At 52.6% G+C, this 22,097-nt stretch overlaps 1 protein-coding gene across 2 annotated transcripts; it reads right to left on the bottom strand.

Moving 5' to 3' along the window:
- Nucleotides 1–803: 803 nt before the first annotated feature.
- Nucleotides 804–22,071, bottom strand: WDR93 (WD repeat domain 93). 2 transcript variants are annotated; one of them, XM_030578337.1, is made up of 17 exons: nucleotides 22,014–22,071; nucleotides 20,102–20,462; nucleotides 19,146–19,341; nucleotides 17,973–18,037; nucleotides 16,517–16,595; nucleotides 15,569–15,696; nucleotides 14,920–14,958; nucleotides 12,958–13,045; nucleotides 11,740–11,923; nucleotides 11,441–11,511; nucleotides 9,157–9,243; nucleotides 7,928–8,059; nucleotides 6,437–6,632; nucleotides 5,699–5,759; nucleotides 4,978–5,134; nucleotides 3,608–3,791; nucleotides 804–2,220 (listed from the first exon to the last, which is right to left on the bottom strand). In XM_030578337.1, exons 2-17 carry the CDS (start codon nucleotides 20,366–20,368, stop codon nucleotides 2,121–2,123), a joined length of 2,034 nt encoding a protein of 677 aa, XP_030434197.1. In that variant the 5' UTR covers nucleotides 20,369–20,462; nucleotides 22,014–22,071; the 3' UTR covers nucleotides 804–2,120. The 2 variants fall into 2 exon arrangements, with proteins under 2 accessions (XP_030434197.1, XP_030434196.1); XM_030578336.1 differs by lacking the exons at nucleotides 804–2,220; nucleotides 3,608–3,791 and having other exon boundaries at nucleotides 4,517–5,134.
- Between the last annotated feature and the right edge of the window lie 26 nt (nucleotides 22,072–22,097).

Raw genomic sequence — 22,097 nt, 5'->3', positions numbered from 1 at the left:
AATTCCCCATAGAGGAAATGGGCCCCACTAGCCATTGCATGTTACTCCCATAGGTCATGAAGGCCACAAACATTCAGGGCAAAATGGTTTGGTCCTCACTTGGGCAAAATGCCCCAGTTTGAAGTCAGAGAGAGAACTGCCTGAGGAAAGCCTGTGGGATTTGAACCTGACTGCAACGCAATGTGACTGCTGCTCTGTTGCATATCTCTGGAGGCTGTTGGTCTCTTCTCCCCAGATCTGCCACCTGCCTCCAAAGGGGAAGATTGCTTACTGAAAGTCAAAGCACTCAGCAGTCTGCAGCCCACTGCTCTAGTGACAACAGCTGATCACAAAGAGGCAGTAGTGGCACCGTCCAGTGTTAAATCTTTAAGGACTGACTTTCCCAAGGGGCAATCTCCCTTTCACAGCTGCAGTTTGTGCTTGTTCCATGTACCCTAGTGATGGAATTGTGCCTCCAGCTTATGTAGGCTGGGCCTCAGACTTTTGGAAAACTTACCCCCAGAACTAAGGACGGACTGATTGATTCAAAGCCCACTGAAGTCAGCTGGAGTTGCAAGTACACAAGGAATGCAGACCTGGGCCATAGATCAGCTCAAACCAAAACACATTCTTTGAGCTCCCTCTGCTGTTCAACGTAGTCATCTAACAAACACTGGGCTTGATGAAAACACCATCTTTTCATGTTCTCTGCATGTATAAGTATCTCCTGTCTGTGTGTTCCATTCTGTGCATCTGAAGAAGTGAGATGTAGCTCACGAAAGCTCATGCTGAAATAAATTTGTTAGTCTCTAAGGTGCCACAAGTACTCTTAGTCTGTATCCACAAAAAGAACAACATGGCTGCTACTCTGAAACCTTTCTCAGGATTGTAACAGCAGAGGTAGTTTGTGAGGGCAATGCCCAATCCCATATGTCCTACCAATAACTAGACCTCCATGGACTGCTGGGAACGGAGTCTGAATTTCCTGGCCAAAGGTGGTCAGTATTTCTCCATTATCGCATGGGACTCAAGTCCAGAGTCTTACTCCTACACCCTGTCAGTCCCAGGAGTGTCACAGAGGCAGCTCTGTGGGCTGTAGGCATCCGTGACATAACATGTGACAGAGTCTAGGAATAATGACTGCTCTGTATAGTTCCCCGCTTAGATGGCAGGGTTAGTGTGGTTGCAAGGAGGCAAGACTAGAACTCAAACAAACCCCCAGCACTGTTCTGCTTCTCCCTCCCATCTCTCTCAGGCCTTTCCCCCTCTTCTGTTCTTCCTCATCCTTTCCCCATGGCAGGGGTCCAGATACCACAGTGCCAAGAACCTAGATAAATGGGTAGATCTCATTGGGCTGACTGAAGATCCTGATGGACAGCAACACTTTCCTCACGTGGAGTTTGGGTAGAGAAGAGATGCTGGCTGGAAGAAGCATCTAGAGGCATGGCCAGTGCCAGCATAGGCCTCTAACATTGTGTTGGCCCATCCTTGGTCAATAAAACTTGTGATTCAGGGGAGCATCTGGATTCCCTGTTGCTGCTAAAGGCCACCAATACCATGTGGGACAATGGTGTCTTTGTCCATCTGCATTCACTGTCCTATTCTCTCCCGTCCCCAGGCACCAGGCTGGTTAAATTGCAAGGGGATGAGCCTATGGGGAGCCCCAAAGCTGATGGAATAGAAGAGCAATCTCACTTCAGTGCCAATGCTCTGAAGCACCACAGACAGACAAACAGTGTGAAGGCCTTTACTGAAAGGGAGAAACAAGGTCTAACTGCATTGACGAAGCTTCTGCTTAGGCTCAGACTTTCCATGTCCATAGGGGACTCAAAGCTGCACTGCATGTTCTCTAGCTGAACTGCTTGGGCTTCTGGGTCCCTCTCTGTGATGAGCAGACACTGCTATCACAATGCCCTAACATCGTGCAAGTATCCTTGATGAATGAGGGGAGGAGGAGCTGCTCCCTGCTGGCCTAGGCTGATCAGTGGGCTTGAGTTAGAGGTGGGGGAAATCAATCAGTGGGATGAGCTGCCTTGAGGTGGAGAAGAGTCAGTCAAAATGCCAGTGGTAGGCCAGGCTTGTGGGCCTAGTGCCAACCAGGGCTGCGAGGTTGATCCGAACTATAGCTCCTCCTGCCCCCATCACTTCTTCCGGCTCTTCCTCTGCAGGGCGGCTGCATGCTTCCGCAGCTGGCTCCAGCACTTGGGTACCTGCTGGCTGAGTCCTGGCAGGTGCTGCAGCCTAACAAAGAGAATGCAGGGGCTCAGACTTTGTTTTTCCCCATCCTTGAGCCCTCTGGGCTCTATTGAACCAATTTAAAATAAATCCGTGCACATTCACCACCGCCCTCCAACGCAGATCGAGATCTAAAACAGCCAGACACCTCTTCACGTGCCATTCAGGACGCTGAGTTGGGCTGCAATGGGCCAGTATTTCAGCAGCCAAGCTGAAGGTGCTGCAGGTGTACCTGCTGTGGACTAAGCTAAGGTCTGCTAAAAACCTGAACCTCTGTGGGTTGGTGAATTGAGCTCTGACTGTCAGAGCAATAGGTTAGGCGGGCTCCCCAATTTTCATAGTAGAAAGCTGCAGGCCAGAAAGGCTTTTCCTCGAGGAAGATCTATGGGGAGGGGAGGCATTACTGAGCTGGTGCTATAGGGAGAAAAGGCTCTCTGTGCCCTGAGCTAGCCTGCCACTCCCCTGGCTCAGGCCTAGAAGGAGAAGAGAGAAAGGTGCTAGGTGACAGAAACCTGCAAGGTCATTCACGCACACATGCGCTTCAGCCTCTCAAACTTAAGGCCTGATCAAAGCCCACTGAAGTCAATGGAAGGATTCCCATTGACTGGGATCAGAGAGGCTCTCAAAAGTAACAGCTCAAGACACAGGTCATCCAGTAAGTGATGCAACACTGCCATCTAGTGACAATATGAGAGAGCAAAGTCTCTGCCTAGCAGATGGCATTCCTGCATCAAAGATGCAATAGTTCCTATTCAAGCAGAGAAACCTCTAGCTTTTTTGCCACCCCAAGCACAGCAGACAGGTGGCCTGCCTGCAGGAGGTCTGCCAGTCCCATGGATTCGGCAGCAGTTCGGCAGCGGGTACACCGAAGCCATGGGACCAGCGCACTTCCCACAGGCAAGCCGCTGAAGGCTGCCTGACTGCTGCCCTCGCAGGGACCGGCAGGGTGCCCCTTGCGGCTTGCTGCCCCAGGCACGCGCTTGGAGTGCTGGTGCCTAGAGCCGCCGCTGCTACTGTGTATGTTCAATGAAGGAGGAATCTGTCCTGAAATTGTGTGCATGGGGAAACAGAATCAGCTGGAGAGATCCACAATCTCTCCCTTGCTGTGGCACGAGCAGTGTCCCCAGGGGCAGAGCTGGATGCTTGAGATGGAGCGTCTGTCTGCTCTTTGGCATGGACCCAGTTCTCCCTGTATAGCCCAGAGTTTACTCCAGTCTCACTCCAGTGATACATAAGAACAAATCGTACCAGCTGCCTGAAGTGACAATCCTGCCTCAGGCCATTCTGGAACCTCACCGGGCCCTTTGTGCTCTAGGGTGGGACCTGCCCTACCAGGAGTGTGAGCCAAGTCCCAGCTTCCAACACTCCAGACTTCCTGGTGGGAATGGCTGACCTGTCACGGAGGAAAATGTCACATCTCTCGTCCCATGGCAGGTGCTGCAAGGAGTCAGGAGGAGGCTCCGATACTGCTGGGAAAACCTTCATGGACTGGTAGGAATCAAAATAAAAAAGGAAGATGGAGCTTTGATTGTCCTTGGGCTGTGTCGGCAGACCAGCCTGCTGCTGCTGTTCATCCCCTGTGCGCCAGAGAAGAGAGGACAGGGTATCTCAGTAGGATGCACATTCTGCAGAACCATAACAGGGGGCCAAAAGTGACCCAAGGCCACCACAGAGCTGGCTGCACCAATCTGTGTACGCTGTTCTCAAAGTGCTCTGATGTCAAGCTACTCCGCTGGGGAAGAAGAGAATGGCCTCATTCAGAGCAGCGATCACCGTGAATGACCAAACAGTCCTGAGCCACCAGCTGGCCACACAGGCCAAGGTCTGGAGTGGGCTCTGCTAGAAATCCACCAGCATGGATGTTCTGGCACTATGGCCTGCGCAGCACATGCTGGGGCTGGCAAAGAGCTGGCTGTGCACGTGGTGCTGGCTCCTCCTCCCCCGTGTTCCCAGCTGCTACGTCATCCTGGAGAAGCTACTAATACATCAATACTTTCCCAGTGTTACTTGCAGCAGTGGGCTATCTGAGAAACTACCAGAAGGGATGTTCTAGTATCACAAATGGGAGGGAGGATGGGCCAGGTGATGGCAAGTAGGATGGGAGATGTCTAAAAAACATTCCCTCAACTAGCATGTTGCCCACCCTATGAGTAAGGCTGAGGACCCCTGCACCAGCCTATGGGGAATGATACAAGCACTAAAGTCAACCAAAAATTCATCCCCAGTGCTGTTGTTTCATCCTAGCAGCACCAGCATTTCCAGTGCCCTCTTCAGCAGGAGACCAGCTTCAGGGAAAGGGGAGGCAGCCAGTCTACACAGCCTGTTACCTTGGCCCATTTCATCCTGTATAGCAATTGAAGCATGGGACACACACTGCAGTCCCCATGGCCCAAGCAATGATGTTTAAAGTTTTCAGTCCCTGCTGCCTCTCCCCAGTAGGAGGCACTGAAAGGCCAGCGTCCGACCTGTGAGCAGCTTTCAGTGGGGCCAGCGTGCAGCCAGATAACGGTGCACAGATGTCGCACAGCAATGCTAATTGGCCTAGTGTCTGGGGCAGGTTGTGCAGATCTGGCAGCCACACTGGGAAACCCCACCCCCATTTCATATTGTGAGTTGACCCTTCTATCTCCCAGGACTTGCTAACTTGAAACTCCTTGGCAGGAGCTGGAGATCCAGGGCCCCCTTTTCCCTCCCACCTGTGACAGGAGTGCATGGTAGCAGGTAGTTCCCTCCACCCATTCCCTTCTGTGTCAGACTCCCTACCTCGGAGGAGCAGACATTGGTTAGTGGCATCCACGGTAAACACTGGTTGCCAGGGGGATGCTACTGTGTGAGAGGGTGGGGTGATGAAGTGGCAAACAGTCTGTGGCGTGGCAGTGTCTGTGAGGCACACTGTGCCATCCCAGGAGAACACCAGCACCTGAAAGAGCAACAGGGTACAGGAGCTGCATGGAGAGCACTTGCAGGGCCATTCCCATTGCCCTTGGCTGGGACTGGGGCAGGAGAAACCCCTGAGAGCCTTAGTGGGCTGCACGAACCCTACAGACCAGAAATGAGGTGCATGGGCCAGAGATGTGTGGAGAACCCAGGGCTGCAACAGCAGAAACGCTGTGGGTCAGGTTTGAGGTGAGCAGCAGAGCACAGCTTGCTCAGTGCTTGCTGCACTTGGGCTGGCTCCAGCTAGATGCTTTTAACCCTTTATTTTCCACGAGGTCCTTGTGCCTGTTTTGAAACGGCTGTCCATCTCCACTGGTCACAGGGCTCCACTTGCCACCTGGAGTTTATAACTGGGTGGGCTGGACTTGCCTTGTGACCTCTCCACACCTCCAAGGTCGGGGATTTCCTGGGGGTGCTGCGGCTCAGCCCTCACCTCAGCGCTTGGTGCTTGGGGCCAGCTGCTAGTGTTGTGCCCCCCAGACCCTACTGCACAGTCATGCTCTTCAGAGGACACAGAACCCTAGAGGGCATGACTTGCAACACTCACTGCACCAGGAAAGGCTGGAATCGGTGCTACTGCGCTGATGGTCTGATCTGGGTCCTCAGACCTGTAAAATAAACCCACCCTTAGGATGCTGCTTGGGAGCAGACATAGCACTTTGAGGAGCCGGGAGAGCGAGAGCTGCAGTGCATGACACAGGGGTTCACGGGGGATTTAGACCAAACGCTGCCCTACTGAGATCAGCAAACTGGGAGCTGGCCCTACCCTCAAAGCTCTGATAGGCAGGAGCATGAGCAAACAGGAGTCGGGCAGGCACAAGGCAAGGAATTTCACCCCAACTTCTGTTCCAAGCTCTCCAGGCACCAGCAACACTTTGCGGCGGCTACTGCAGGGACAATGCTGGCTGAGTTATGGCTCCAGGCAGAGCTGTGGGGACAAGCCAAAGGGCAGCCTGAGCCTGTGGTCTCATGAGCCCGTGTCACACTGGGCATCAGCCAGAGCTCAGAGGGAAGGAGATGCCCCAATCCATGCCTGACGGACTGTAATTGTGTATTGCTAAACAAAGTGACTGTTGCTGCTAAGGTTGAGTGTTTGGTACCGATAATGGGGTGGAAGAGTTTGCTGGGTGGATTCCCGCCTCTCCAAAGACAGTGGTGGGGTCTCCCAAGGGGAGGGGAAGTGTTTGCAACTCCCTTCTAGCAAAGGGGAACCCCCACCACGCCACTGAGACAATTGATCTGGCCTGTGACCAACCTCCCTGGGGCCTAGCAGAACCCACCTCACCTCTCTGCCAGGAGCACGGTCCTGGACTCTCTGGGCCCTGACACTGTAACCAGGTGGAGAGACCCATCCGTACACAGCACCAGAAGCTGCACTTTGGGCCTAGGCAGCTGGTCCCTTGGGGCTGCAGATGTCTGCAGGAAGTGGATGGTGCGGCTGAGACATCCCTCTGGAAGGGCAGTCACAGCTAGTGGGAATCCTGGGAAAGGCACAAGCACCCAAAAGTCAGAAACAAACACCAGTTTGGAGATACAGGGGCCAGCACTGAATCTGGCTTCCACCTGAGAGTGACTCAGCCTGGCACCAAGGAGGTGATCTCCATGTGAAGGAAGCTCAGCATGGTTCCATGCCTCCCAGGCTGAACTAATGGGCACCTCTGTTATTACTATAGAGAGCTAGTGCCTTGTATGGGAGGGAAGTTGAGCATAGCTCCATCTTACTGGCTTGGCTAGGAACTGGGCCAGGTTCTGTTTTGGGCTCATTTTGCCTGCAGTCCTCCTGGCTATGGCGCAGCATGGTAGGGTATCCACCTTCTCAGCTTTGGACTGACGGACGCAGTCTTTACATTGCCACGTGGCGGTGCAGTATCACAGCATGCTGACACTGCATCACCAATGGATTTGGGTGGGACTGTGGCCTGCCCCAGTGCAGGTGCAGGTGCAGGCCCAAGTACAGAGTAGGGCGTGCTCTTGAACTTTGCTCTGGGACAGTCATTGCATCACAGCCCGGTGATGCTGTGAACCTGTCATAGTAAATTGTAAGGTCATGATGTGCTGACACTGCTTCAGCCCCACAAATAGCATGAGGCCTTGTTGTCCAAATGGAGGAATGTCCCCAAAACATTCAGGCAGGGCACTTATAGGGTGACCAGACGTCCCGATAAAAATCAGGACCGTCCCGATATTTGGGTGGTTGTCCCATGGCCTGACCGATCTTTGGTTGGGATGCTATTGTGCTCTGCTGGCAGCACTGTTTTTTTGTTTTGTTCTTTTTGCTCCGCCTGCAGCATTGGACTTTTTTTTTTTTTTTTTTTGGCTCCACTGCCACCACTTGGCTTTTTTTTTTTTTTTTTTTTGCTCCGCTGGCGGACACACTCCCCACCCCACCCCCGTCCTGATATTTTCTTCATCTCATCTGGTCACCTTAGGCATTTATAGCCTTAACTGCTGCAAACATAACTGCTGGCCAGCCCCAAAGACATTTTGATTTCACTGTCCTCTTGCAGGACAGGGGATAGTTCTGTCAGAACTGGAACTGGCCCCTGAAAACTCAGGCCATGTGACATGAGAGACTCCGCTACTCAGCTAAGGCACCGGAGATGTTTGGCCACATGTTGCTAGGGAACCAGCGCGCCTGCAGGTTTTTTTTGGAAAATGTTCTTGAAAACCCCTCTGTGATCCCCAGCTGGCACATCCAGACCCTCAAGTCCCAAGAGAGAGAATCCCCGTCAGCCTCCCATAGGTACCCATCAATTCCAGCAATGGGAGAGCTCACCTAGACATCTGTCCCACACCGTTATCATCCCATCTTCACATGCCAGAGCCATGTAAGAGGAGCAGGAGGTGACAGCTGAGCTGGTGATTGGAGCGGCACATGGCCAGACAGTGTCAGGTTTGATCTCAGCATCTGGAGTGAGAAGCATGGCCTCTGAACAGCTGAGCCTCATCTTCAGGGAGATGGGGAGTCCCCCTCAACCACAAACATCAGCCTCTGGTGTGTGTTAGCCTTCTTGGGCTGAGTACAATGGGTGCAGATCAGGAGCTGCCTGCTCTAGTGGCCTCATTTGGGACACTGTCCATCTGGAAATCCTCACCATCCAGCTGCCACCTTGGTCTAATGGAGAAGTCTGAATCATGGGGCCAGTTCCTCTCCTCTCTTATGTTTCACTTCTTCTAGCTAATAAAAGCTGGCAGGGCTGCCCAGAGGATTCAGGGGGCCTGGGGCAAAGCAGGGGAGCTTGGTGCTTGTACTCAACTGACAGCAGTCTGGGGCTTCGGTGGCGGGGGGCCCTTCAGTCGCTCCGTGTCTTCAACAGCACTGAAGGGCCCCCCACCGCCGAAATGCTGCCAAAGACCTAGACCGCTGCTAGGCCAGGGCTCATGGGGCCCCTGTGGGGCCCAGGACAAATTGCCCCACTTGCCCCCCCACCCCCGGGCAGCCCTGAAAGCTGGCTTGACCCCTTCTCAACATTGGCCAACCGAGAGTGAAATAAAGTACTCCCTGCCCCCCCGCCCTGGGGCTAAGGATGCTGCTTTTACAGGATTCCCATCCCAATGTGTCTGGGAAAACAATCTCCTTCCTGGTGTCGCGGGACTTTTAGCCCTTAAGCCTCTTCCTCATACCTGGGCAGGGTGGAAGAACTCTCTGGTCAGCCCCCATTTTCCTCTCTGCTGTAAGTTCACTGCTGGTTGCTGTGAATTACTGACTCAGAAATGCTGAGGCTGTGGGAGACTGAGCTCCATGGGGACAAACACACAGTGCCCTACCAGGGCAAAAGGTATGGAAAAGGTCAGAGGCCATGCCCTCTGGGACATGTCAACCTAACAGTGGGGGCCCTTTTCGGGTCAGGAAGATCCTAGGGGGGCCCTATTGGGAAAGGTCAGAAGATCTCCTGCCAGTGCAGGGTTAAGGGAAAAGCTTTTTAGTACAACCACTTTCTTTTGAAATCTACAGCAGCAGTCTGAAAATAAGTGTCCCCCTCCTCCCCCCCCTTCGCTTCTTACCCGTTTTCTCCTTTGATGGCCGGGTGAGTAAATACAGGCAGAGATTGTGGCTTCCATTCCAATGCACACTGATGCCAGTGGGCACATCTGGAAGAGGGAGATCAGAGAAAGGAGAGGGGAGTGGGCAGCTCGAAAGCCTTGGTTGAGGGAATCCGAGCTACACAGAGAAGTCTCCTGTGCCAGCTGCATCAGCACGCTGGAGAAACTTGTCTGGACCCCGCATCCCTTGGAGTTGCTCATTCAGAGCCAGAAACAGAACAAAAGTTCTTATTCCTGGTGATATTTTTTCCCTGCCTGTCTGTTCTGACTGCCTATGTCAGCCCCTCCCCAACCCCTGGCAGTCCCCATTACAAGAGGTGGTCCAGGCAGCAGGAAGCCCAATCAACCACTGGGGAAACAGAAGTGTTTGGTGAGAGAAATTTGTTGTGCAGTGGTATGAGAACTATGCCCCTCTGCCTTCAACAGCCATGCCCGCAGTGCCAGCATATACTGGGAGCAGCAGGCACCTGACCTATGACAACTTCCTTGGGGCCTGGGCCACACAGCTGGTTTGAGTGATGAGACGTTGGCACAAAGATGGCAGGCTAATGCACTGGTGCCACTTGCTGACCTGCCTGAGGACAGGAACTGCTGGTTAAAATGCTGGTGACACCAGCTGGGTCAGCGAGAGGAAGGCTGTTTCTTTCACTGCATCCCAGAATTCCACAGCAGCCAAGCTGCCACAGTGACTCAGTCAGTCAGGAGCACGGGGTGTTCCCAATTGTATCCATAGGGGGGGAGTCACATATTAACAGGGAGATTGACTCAGGAGACCTTCCCTCCCATTCCCCATCGCCTGGCCCTGCCTCTCTGTCATTCGCAAACCCAGAGCATCCATCTGATAGAGTATCAAGGAAAAGCATTTATGGATTTGGGGCTTGTAGCGGGGTGGTCACTCGCTCCTGCCCTGAAGGTCTTGAAATCAGTCCCGGGGACAGGGCTGAGGCTGCATTAGGGCTGCTGCTAGGGACAGAAGCAAGCCTTGGCTGATTGGGGAAACAGCCACAGCTGTGACCATGCCCCAATCAGACCATAGCTGGCCCTATAAAGGCCAGTGAAGCCAGGTGCTGAGCGGATTCTCCCGCTAGCTCTTGAAGGAGAAGGGACTGGCTGCCTGGGAGCTGAGCAAGGTACCTGGGGTGGGGCAGGGGAAAGGCTAAAGGAGCTGGGGTGCTTCAGCTGGCAGAACCCCCAGGCTGCAGGCCTTGCTAAAGGCCAAATAGGTACTGGGGCTACAGAGGGATAGTCTGGGGTAGGCAAAGGCAGCAGGTCCAAACCCCCCTTTGCCAGTGATGAATGGTATATACACTGCAGTCTGCCTCAGTGGGTGGGAGCTAGATGGTGACTGGCAGTAGCCATACCCTGAGGTGGGGATAGGGGGTAGGGGATTCCCCTGGGAGGGGAGACTCAGAGAGCTGAAAGGGTACTTCCAGGGGGCAGCACCCAAGGGAAAGGGGCACTGGGGTCTGGGAGGGACATGGGGGCCAGTGACAGGTGAGACTTGGGCCTGCAGAGAGTGCTCCAAAGGCTGGAGAGCTAATTCCCTGGACAACCAGCAGGAGGTGCTGCAAGGTGAATTGTCGCCCCATTACAGGGCTTCTTTAGTGCAATAAGAACTCTTCTTCACAAGGGACAATTAACTTCATGGGCACCTTTTGCTCTTCTGTTTCTCCCACTTCCACCCTCTTGCTCTCTGCTGAGAAGAAGAAAAGAGCCAACTCTCCATGCATCACCAACTGGGAACATCTGTTGCACCAGTTTCTGTGGCTGCTGAATTATAAACCAAGATGGCTGGACACAGACAGAGAGCTTCACTGCTGAATCATGAACTGGCAGAAGGCAGTAAGCAATGACACCTCTTGCCCTTGGCCCACTCACAGCACTTCCTGGCCTATGGCAGTGACCACTTTACCCTGCTTTGGTTAGACCCACAGGAAAGTAGCCGGTCATCCATCTAGTCCCACATCCTCCCTCCCAGGGTGACCAATGTCAGATGCTGCAGAGGAAGATATAAATCTTCTCTTGTGCAGTAATATACCATGGGGCAAGTTCTTATGAACCCAGCTGGCATTTTGCATATGCCTAGTGCATGAGGATTGATCGCCCTTATCATTTTCATCCTGGCTTATGTCTTTGCAGATGCTATTCTTTGTCATCAGAATGCCTGATCTAGTTTGAAACTCAATGTCCTGCTGCAGTGAGTTCACGGGTTAATTATACATTCTGTCTATCCGCTTTATATTACCTGGCAGTGCTTTGATTTCGGGTTCGATCTGCAGTATCCGGCTGGGCAGGAGAAAATGGAACACAGCGTGGCTGAGAAAGGAAGGGATAATAAATACATGCTATAGGAATATCTTGATAAACAGAGCAATTCAACATGATCAGGAGTGGCTGTGGCCATACCCTCATGGCTTGGGATCAGGGAGCCAACCTCTTGTGCCACGTTCAGAGTAACAGTTGGGAAGTGCCCTGATGATGGTGGAGTGTGATGGCAACTCCTATGAATCCCTGGGCTGAAATACCAGCATGCATCCCTCTCACCTGGGTTTCTCCTCCTTGCTGTCAGGCTCACTTTCTCTCTCCAGATGCTTTTCGAAGATGCTGTGAAAGATTTCATCCTGCTGTTCCCATTGGTAGTCTTTGATCATGTGATTCTGCCCCAAGCCTATCACGCTGCCATCATCAATCTTCATCAGGGCCTCCAAAGGGCTTTTAAAAGTGCTTCCTGGATTGTGAACACCAAGGGGGGGAGAGAGCCCCAGAAGAAGCAGAATACATTGAGATCTAGGAAGGCTCTTGGGCAGTAGTTATCAAACTAGGGCCGATGCTTGTGTGGGGAAAGCTGCCATTGGCTGGGAGCAGCGAACCGCGGCCAGTGGGAGCCACGATTGGCCGGACCTGCAGACACGGCAGGTAAACAAACTGGCCCAGCCCACCAGGGGCTTTCCCTACACAAGCAGCGGCCCCAGTTTGAGAACTACTGCTCTTGGGGGAGGGATAACCCTTCCCCTTTCATGTAGGGTCACACCATTGTGGAGGTGAGAGACTTGAGTCCATTCTTTCTCCTTTGGATGGAACCACCTCTTCTAGGCCTTTGACCTAGCATAAGGCCCCTGGCCCTGGCCAGGAGCCAGCTCCTTTTACAACAGCAATGGTGGCTGCTTTCTGCCTCACCTATTCCTGGGGAAGGGGCCCAAACCCCAAGCTGCCTCCTTCTATGTTCTTCTCTTTGATAAGCTGCTCCACCCCTCTATAGCTGGTACTGGATAGGGATCATGTGGGCTCAGACAGCCAGGTTGAGTCTGGCACTGCTCTTGGTAAGAATAAGGGTGGAGGAGAGGAAAGGCACTAAGACCAGGCAGTGAGCAAGAGGAAGAGATTCAAAGCTCCATGGGGTAGGGGTAGTATCTGCATGTGTGTGCGTTGTACCCCACTGCCACAGAGCCTTGGTCGCAGGTGGGGCCTTGGGCACCACTATAATATACATAATAATGCAGCTGGGGTACTAATAGCTGAGTAAGCAGCAAGTCCCACTCCAGGATCAGAGATGAGCCATAGGCAAGGTAGCACCAGCGGGCATTTTACTGTAATTTTTTATCTTTCTGTTGCTATCCAGCCACTCACGCAGAGAGAAACATATGAAAGCACCCAAAGAGAGACACAAATATGCAGAGAGGCACAACCATTATTACTTAATCAGACTTGAGTAAATTCCCACTTCCCCACCAAAAACAATGGGCCCGAGAGAAGTGGCCTGACCTGTCAGAGGTTTGGGCGACCTGACCTTCAGCAGCATTACTGGGAGACTCAGCTTAGTTTCAACTCTGTTTGCAGACGTGGGTGATTCCTACAATGGAAGAGAGAGCCACCCTGAGCACCAGCATGTCCAGGAACTGCTCTGTGGCCTGTGCTGCTTCATGCTACTGACAACGAAGTTCTCACAGTTGAAACCTGCAGAATTGTTCACTGGCATCTCAAATGCTCCTCCCAGGAAGGGTTCGCAACACTCCCCTCCCAGCATGCTGCTCCCACTGTCACTGTGTGCACTATGTAGGCCATGCCTCATCGGCCTGAGGGATGGAGCCAAAGCATAGCTTCCATCAGAAGGGAAACACGCACTGCCCCATGGGATCCTACTTTCATTAGCACTCCACCCTCAGCTCTTCCCCAGATGCCCTGTCACCCAGTGCTCCAAATACCCTACCCTTCAGGGTACCTTAACTTACTTTCATCTCTGTAGTTAAAGGACTTACCAGTACGGGATGGCCTCAGCTGGAAGAGGTGGGGAGTTTAAATCTTGATTTAAAGGCCTTGGGGTTATGACTGCGGCTGGGAGCCCCGAGGCCTTTAAATCACCCCCAAGCTACCAGCTGCAGAGGTGGCTGGGAGCCCCAGTGCTCAGGGGCAATTTAAAGGGCCCGGAGGTCTGGCCGCCACTACTGCAGAGGACTTCCAGGCCCTTTAAATTGTCAGTCGAGCCCTGCCACCGCTACCCCAGGGCTCCGGCAGCCGGGCCAGTGTGGTAATTTAAAGGGCCCGGGGCTCCAGTGGCGGGGAGCCCCAGGCTCTTTAAATCGCTGCCTGAGTCCTGCTGCCTTAAGCCCTGGTGTAGCAGCGACAGAGCTCAGGCGGCACTTTAAAGGGCCAAGACTATGGCTGCTGTGGGGAGCCACTGGCCCTTTAAATCTCCTCCTGAGCCCCACTGCTGGAGCCCTGGGGTAGTGGCAGCAGGGCTTGGGCGGCGCTTTAAGGGGCTAGGGCTCCCCGCAGTGGCTGGAGCCCTGGACCTTTAAATCACCACCGGAACCCTGCTGCTGCTGCTGCTACCCCAGGGCTCCAGCAGTGGGGCTCAGGAGGAGATTTAAAGGGCCCTGGGCTTTGGCTGCTGCAGGGAGCCCCAGGCCCTTTAAATCACCAGCCTGGGAAAGCCAGTCCGGTCCAGCATGGCATACTGGCTCCTGCCGGTATGCCGGACCAGACTGACTGACTTTCATCGCTGCCTAACTACCATTAGGGATCCCATGGGGCAGCATGGTCCTGGTTACAGTATGTCATGTGTTCAGGCTCCAGTGAGAGAGAACCAGGGTTGAGGGATACTCAGATTGCTGCTGAATATAAGAACCAATGTGGGTTTCAAGGTACCTGTGATGGGCTAGAATTCCTTCTGCTTGGTTGGGAATGGGGAATTGGACACTTGCGACAAGCAAGAGGCCAGCATCAGGGTCCTGCTTTGATCAGGGGGTTGGACTAGATGACCTCTTGAGGTCCCTTCCAATCGTGATATTCTATGATCCGCTTCCTACCCTCAGCACTGGTCTTTGCACAGAGACGTGGCTAGGTACCTGCATGTGGATTAGTGAGACTGAAGACCTAGGTGTATGCAAGGGGGAAGGGGAGTACTTGGAGCAGTAGAGAGGGGAATGTTAGGTGTTCATTTGCCTTGGGTCTCAGCCACTGGGGGTGAGGAGCTGACCCATCAGTGCTGAGCAGCAGCTCCTGTTAAATGGTAAGGCCAGCCTCTGATGATCTGGGGTCTGGAGGGGACTAGCCCAGGTGAACATTGGAATGGACCCACTAGATGCTTAGAACAAAGAATGTGGCCCAGATTCCTGGCGCTCTTCCCCAAGGGCTGGGATGCAGGGGGTTCAAGGTGCAGCCACCAACTCAACATCTATAATCTGCCTGGAGAGCTTGGTAAATTCTCACTCAGGCCTTGGTTACCGTTTCTGCAGAGCCCTCTCCCAGCAGTTCCAGACTTTTCTGCCAAGGAAACAGAAGAAGGCTGTGGTTAGTTCACACAAGCTGGCCATGGTAATCCAGAGCATCCCCTTCTCCACCTGAGCAAGTGAGGCTCTGACACACAGCCAGGTCTTCTTTTTGGCCTGGGACTGAAAAATGAAGCCAATTCAAAGAAGCCCAGACTGGAGAATCAGCTTCCCTGACTCACACTTGGAGCTACCGCACCCAATTCTCAGTTACACTAAGGCCCGTTTGAGCCATTCTGCCAGTATGAAGGGCATTTCAGGGGGTAGAGATGCCTCCCTGAGAAACCACCCTGCACTGGACCCCTCCCCAGTTGGGGGCAACACTTAGCAGGAGGGGAGCACATTGAATTGTGGCCTCTGATCTAGAGGAACCTCCTTGGAAAACTTGTCTTGTGGGTGACAATAGTGGCCCAACAATATAAGGGGCTTGTGAAATGTGGGTTGGGTGACAACGTCCCCGCTTCCTTCCCCATCATGGTGCTGACAAACTCACCCAGCCTGGTCGGTGCAGCCAGTGGAGCTATGAGAACAAGGGCTATGGAAAGAGATGGAGGTGAAAGGAGAAGACAGAAGGTATCTCAGTAGGAAAGAAAAACATTTTGTACCATAGACGCCTGGCTGAACCGCCTCTCCCTGAAAGATGACACTGCTGCAGCTGCCTGGGAATGGTCTGTCTCCTTCAGCCAGGACTCCTTAGGCAATCGGTAGATCTCCAGCCAAGCTTCTGTGCTGCCTGCATTGGGAAATTGCATTGAGCAATTGGAAAGGAGGAGAAAAGGTTTCTTAGGCAAGAGGACTCTGCTGTTATGTACCCTCAAGAATGGGATTAGTGTTCCCTTTCAAATATAGGATCCCCCTGCTCATATCCCCACAAAGCCCCATATCATGGTTGCTCATCTAGGGAGTACAGCTATACAGACTGGTCTTCTATTGGCAGCCTGTGGGGTGTCACATGTCCTGCTTTTCTAGCCCTCAAGGTTCCAGCAGAGCTCCTTTGTGGGGCATAGAGACCCTTCTGGGGCAGAAGGAGGCATTCACATGGCCCTCACTGCTTTGAGACTAGAACTGTGACTAAGAAACTGCTGTGCTTTGGTGAGGGTTGTTTGCTGCAGCAGGTTTGGGGAAGGCGTCTCTGTGCAGTTCTCCAGCCTGTGTCAGAGCAGACAGCCTCTCAGTATACAGGCCCATATGCTCCCAGTGTAAATGTGGGGCCTGGGGACAGGGTTGAGGAGCTGGGGTCGGTAATTAGAGCAGGAGGAGGGAGTCTGCTTTGCTTTCAATAGCCTGTCTGGCAGCCCCAGAGCGAGCTGCCTTCCATGAGCTGGCCGCACAGGCTGGGTCCGTGCTGGGCCTTTGGCAGATGAAAGGGAGGAGCAGTGTCAGCTCTCCTTGCCTGAAAGGACAGGTTGGTTTGACTCAGGAGAGCACTGGAGAATCCCAGAGGACCTTCCCTAGACTGGTGAATAAGTTTTACAAAGCTACATGAGCTGCAGGCCCCACCCATTGAAGCAGGGCAGCCAGCATTTGATACACTGTAAATCCCTGGCACTTGCCTTGCAACAGGATGCCTGCATAATGGCCCCCCTGGGAGAGCTCCGCCTCTACGCAGGTGTTTCTCTTGCTGATCTCTTCCTGCCAAAGAAAGGCATGCTGGCATCAGAAAAGGCTGGGGCTGCTGAGTAGGGACAGTGATGCTTGCTGTGGTGTGTCCTTACTGCTAATGCATCCAGGAATTTGACTGCAAAGAGGAAGGCGCCCTGGGAACAGGTCCGGGAAGAACGTTCCATGCGCAGAGGGTTGGTGTGGGAGCAAGAGGGGAGGAGAAGAAGATGCCCTTGTTCGTGTGGGTTTGCTCCTGCTCCAGGATTCTCAGGTAGGGCTGGTGGCTAGAGGTGCCTTTTTTTTGTGCACATTGGGCTAAACTGCTGTGTCCATTTCCTTCGGCTCCACACCTCATCAGAGTCATGTCTCCACTGGCTTCGTGCAGTGGGCTCTGCGTTGGGCTACCCTTCAAAGCCACCCACAAGCTCCAGCAGGTGTAAAATGTAGCTTCCGCAGGGAGAGGAGCGTGGGAGAAAGGCAAGAACGAAGCAGTGGCATGGGCAGAGCAAAGGTAATAAAAGCAGAGAGGGCTGAGAGCACAGACTGGCAGGGGGTAGACTGGGCAAGGTCTTTAAGACTGGGACAGGAATCTTTACAGCCACCTATGGTTTGGGTCCTCAGTGGGGAGCCTTCAGCCCTGAGATGTTCTTCCTGAAGCCTGAGCAAAGGCTCGTTTCCCTGGCCTTTGGCCGTGGGGCGCCCAGGGTGTCTGTGATCCCTGTAAGGCTGGCCTTGGGTAGTGGGGGTGTTTGCAGAGAGCAGGCTTGCAGGGTCCATGTGCTGCTGCCCAGCCTGAGGGATGCTCTGAAGCCAGGGATGGCAGCAATGGGACGTCCTGCTGTCCTGTGGGGTTTGTCACAAAGGAGATGTGCAGTGCACAGAAGAGGAGGGGGGCCAGGAACCTGTCGGGTGGTCAGAGCCCCCAAAGCCTTGACATGCAGCTATAGCCCGAGGCCCAGCCCCCTGCGAGTGGCTTGGGAGGGCTAAGGAGCTTTTCAACATGCTAAAGAGGAGAAACAAGCACAAACTGTCCCCCAGCCCAGAGCCCCCACCCCACTCCTCCAGCCCAGCACTCCTATCCCTGTGCCTGAATCGCTCTGGCTCAGTCTGCCAGAGTCAGACTCCGCATTATTTAAAGACAGGCTTCGATGGTGTTGAGCTCATTTGCTGCTGAATGCTGATGCACCCCTGGGATTTTGACATATCAGAGAAGATTCTGGGCATAACCTGGGGTCTGGGGATAATATGGGTTCAAAGAGGATTACAGGTGAGTTGTGCACCATGGACCTCTGACCTCCATTCCAGCTGCTGCTCTTAGCAGTGTGTTTCCTGAGTGCTGTTAGAAATCCTGATTGTTTACTACACAAAGGCTTTCGCCTCAGTGCCTGTGGCACACACAGGACTTACCACTTCGTTTAGGACTTTGATGAGCAGCAGGCTGTCCCTGTAAAAATAAAAGAGTCGGGCAAGTCCTGGAAGAGAAAAATAGAGGCAAGAGATGGGTGGGAAGAGAGTGAGGGGCACAACTCAGCTCTTTCAGAGGCTGCAGTAACAGCACTAGGACTAGGTGCCTTCTGTGGCTCTCAGAAGACTCGGCCACAGCTTGCTGCCTAGTGACACACAGAGCAGTGCTGATGGCCCCAGCCAGAGGGAATACCCACGCTGCAGCGGGAGTTTGCTCCCCAGACTGGGCAGACAGACTTATGCTCGTTCCACTTCTGCTAGCACGCTAAGAATAGCGGTGTGGACGTTGTGGCACAGACGGCAACTCAGGCTATTGGCCGAGTCCAAGCCCACCCGACCCCCTGACTCTGAGCTCAGGTGGCTAGTCTGAGCTGCTGCTCTTGCTGTCCAATCCATGCTGCTGTTTTTACAGTGCTAGCTTGAGCCCCACTAGCATGAGGTCTCTCTGCTTACTGGGAGGCTCACTGCTAGCCCTCGTCCCCAAGGAAACAGCTTCAAATAGGAAAGGGGAAGGTGGGTGGGAGCCCCAGGCATTTTCATACACTTTTCAGCTATTGGAGTCAGTGCAGCAATGCCCAGAACTTGGAAAGCATCTATGCATCTGCCTTGCTAGGGGTGAGATTTCACACGTCCTCCCTCCCACGCACACCCTGGGATGGCCACATTAGCCAAGTCCAGCATGGAGATGGCCTGTGCTCCAAGGGGATTTGCTCAGATACAACTTTGTTCTCTCTAATGGAAAGAGAACTAAAGCCCACTTCATTAGTATTGGACTCAACCAGAAGCCAATGGACCCTTCTGGGACTGCTGCATACGCTAGTATCATGGTGGGGCTACTGGAACCAATATGGAGCTGACAGATCTTTTCTCCTCATCTGAACCTCCACACTGCAGCACAAGGAGGGCACTAGCCCTGGGGCCACCCTGCACTCTGAAGTCTATTGACTGGTCCCCATTGTTTGCAGGATCCTTTCAAAAATGTGTTAGTCATGCTTATTTCCACCCTGCTTTACCTCGTTTCCAGTGCTACCCACCACCTCCATTCCATCATAGCGCACAAGCTTGTCCTCAAAATTCTTCCCACATGGGACTTGAGGAAGCTTATGGGGTACCTACCCATGTCATCCACAGTAATGAGAAGATGGGTCTCATTGCCAAGGTTGGAAACACGGATGGCACAAATCTCTAGCTTGGTTGACTCCCAAGCACAGATCCGTTTACAGCTGGGCATGTTGAAAACCGCAAGCCCTGTGGAGAGCCCAACAAAGACATGCTGTCCAGAGGCTGCAAGGCAGTTGGCTCTTCCCATCACCTGCAGAGATGAAAAACAAAGCAGAAGAGAACATGACCCTGCCCTGCCACCCCCTGATAGGGGGATTGATCAGCTACACTAGCCATTTGCCAGCGAAATCCCATGATCTCACTAGGGCATGAAGTCTAGCTCCAATCTCAGAAAGATACCACCAATATCAAGGGTGAGGCACATCTTCAAGGGAAGCTCTCCCTGCCACTGCCAGCACTAGGGATAAACAGAAGCCTTCAATCTCCAGGCACCATTCAGCAGCATTAGAGCTTTCCCACTTCCAGCTACCCCCACAGGGAGAGCGGAGCAAATGCAGACATTCTGCAGCCCATGCAGTCCCTGGGCACCATGCAGCTGCATTTGATGTTGCTCTGCACCATTTCTAAAGTATTATTTTTGAAAACACAGTTGAGTTTGTCCATATGATAGCAATAGACTCATCAGCTTCTTCAGAATAAGCAGGTGCTAGGGTCAGTCTGGCTCAGAGAAGCAGAGGGTAGCCTGACATGATTTAATATCACCTCTCCTCTTTCAGGAAGGTGTGATGGGCACTGAAATGGGCTAAATCCTGTACTTCTCAGATGAGCAAGTTTAGAGCTGTAGTCTTGTGGAATGAAACTGAAAGCGAGGGAAATGCTAATGGAGTCCTGGGAATTTAAATGGCGGAGGAGTGACAATGGAAGAAGAAAGCAAAAGGAACTGAACTGACACTGCCTTGACAAACTTTTGCAATGACAGGTGGCAGCTGTGCTGTGAAGGGTCTTGGTACCTGGAATTCAGCTGTGGGCAGGTACAACGTGGGCTTGACCTTCCGTATCTGTGCCTCTCGGAGTGCCTCCCTCTTCTCAATAATTTCCCAGGCCTGCTCGAATACTAAAGTCACCAGTTTATTGATCATCCGGAAGGGCTGAGGCAACGAATCAAAGATTTGATCGGGATCCTGCAGGAAGAAATTTTCTTCCTCATCCTTCTTAATCCAGTCGTTTTCAGAAGGTGGAGGGATCTCCAGGGGATGTTTCCGGATATATACTGGCATCTTTCTGCCTTCCCTGGTGTGATGACAACACAGGTGCCCTATACAGTAGTTACAGTAGATGGAGAGACCCAGGAAATCCTACAGTAAATAGATCCTGGAGGTAATGGGAGGAAATGATGATTATACTTAGGAACTCGCCACAACAAAGAAGGAAGCTTCCTATCTTTATATGGAGAAATGACTATATCTATTTTGTAAGACTCACTTCTGCTTTCCCCATTGTCTCCCCATGGTCTCCTGTACAGCTCAGTGCTGTGCCATGCGAGTACCATCCATGTGGATATATGCAGGTTAAGTACACAGGTGATTAGACATCTAAAATGCACAGCTAGTTATACAAGTTTTGGGCGTAGTGTTACAGATAGATTAGGGATAAACATAGACAGGTTTTTGCCCGTCTTCCTGCTTATCCAGCCTGGAGAAAGTCAGAGATATGATTTGTTTCAAAGGAACATTTTTTCAAACTGCTTAAAACTTTGTTTATTTCTTTGTTTAGTTTGTTCGCACTAGTCAAAGGCCTGTGTCACTGTGAACTAAACTTATGGAAAGTTAGTAGCTCTTAAATTAACCGACAGGGCCTCAGACTTCCTAGATGTTTGTACATTGCCTAGCACAATGAGGCTCCAGACCCGATGGGTGGCCTTGGGGCTTTACCTCAATGATCAGAGCATAGAAATATCATCTACAAACACTTGGAAAACAAAACATTTCCTACTGATGCAACTCAGAAATGGAACTGTACCAAAAATTCCCCTTTGGGCTGAAAACAAGTGTAAAAAAATCCAGCACAAAAGAGTCATTTTCCTGAAAAGTTACAGGAAGCTGTTTCCATGCCCCAACTTATACAAGTTTTTCCACTCTGCCGCAGGCAGTGTTGATGCTGGAGGAGCTCTAAAATGTAACCAATTAAACAAGTGCTGTATAGGTTTATTTGGCTTGGGACCACAGGCTATCTTGATTCAACCACTCATACAGAGAAAGCTGGCAACTGCAAGGTTGCCATCCCCCCTACCCCAAAAAAAGCATGGTGGCAGATAGTAGGCCCTAGACAAAATAACTAGAACTGCTTAGGTACAAATCAGGATCCATGCTACCTTCTACAATGAAGGGCATGCCAAGGGACAGAGAGTGGGGGAGATAGATAAATGAGAGGCAGGTTTTGATGTGATCCTGAAAACTAGGTGATTCTGGGGTAAGCGCTGAGTCTTACAAAAAGGTTTAATTTTCAAAGCTGGGAGGCCCAGCCACTGGATTTCCAGGGGGTCTCCAGGAATTAATTGTCCCTATTCATGGGGATGGGTTATTGCTGAGGAGATCCCCACTTCTGGGGAGGGTGTTGCTGAGGGGATCCCCATTCTCATGTCAGGGGATCGCCATTCCCTGGGAGGTGCTGCTGTGGGGATCCCCGTTCCCGGGTGCTGTTGCTGAGGGGATCCCCAATCCCTGGGAGGTGCTGCTGTGGGGATCCCCGTTCCCGGGTGCCATTGCTGAGGGGATCCCCATTCTCATGTCAGGGGATCGCCATTCCCTGGGAGGTGCTGCTGTGGGGATCCCCGTTCCCGGGTGCCGTTGCTGAGGGGATCCCCATCCCAACGTTAGGGGGTCGCCATTCCCTGGGAGGTGCTGCTGGGTGGCCCTCACTCACCTGTAGTCGAACGTTGATCGGTTGCTATGGTAACTGCTCCGCTAGGTCCGGACTGATCTCGGTCCGGGTGGAGACAAGCCCCAA

The sequence above is a fragment of the Gopherus evgoodei genome, chromosome 10, assembly GCF_007399415.2.
Source record: "Gopherus evgoodei ecotype Sinaloan lineage chromosome 10, rGopEvg1_v1.p, whole genome shotgun sequence".
Classification (NCBI taxonomy): Eukaryota; Metazoa; Chordata; order Testudines; family Testudinidae; genus Gopherus; species Gopherus evgoodei.
Note: the sequence above shows the minus strand (reverse complement) of the source record. Positions and strands in the feature narration are given on the sequence as shown.

Bases quoted from the DNA above. Each gene is read 5' to 3' on its own strand.
- WDR93 (XM_030578336.1), bottom strand. From the start codon at position 20,368: ATGCCAGTATATATCCGGAAACATCCCCTGGAGATCCCTCCACCTTCT. The intron at 16,596-17,972 runs GTAAGTCCTGTG...TTTCTTTGGCAG, and splicing joins TCAAAGTCCTAAACGAAGTG to GAAGAGATCAGCAAGAGAAA. The intron at 8,060-9,156 runs GTAAGAAGCGAA...TTCTCACTCCAG, and splicing joins GCCATCAAAGGAGAAAACGG to ATGCTGAGATCAAACCTGAC.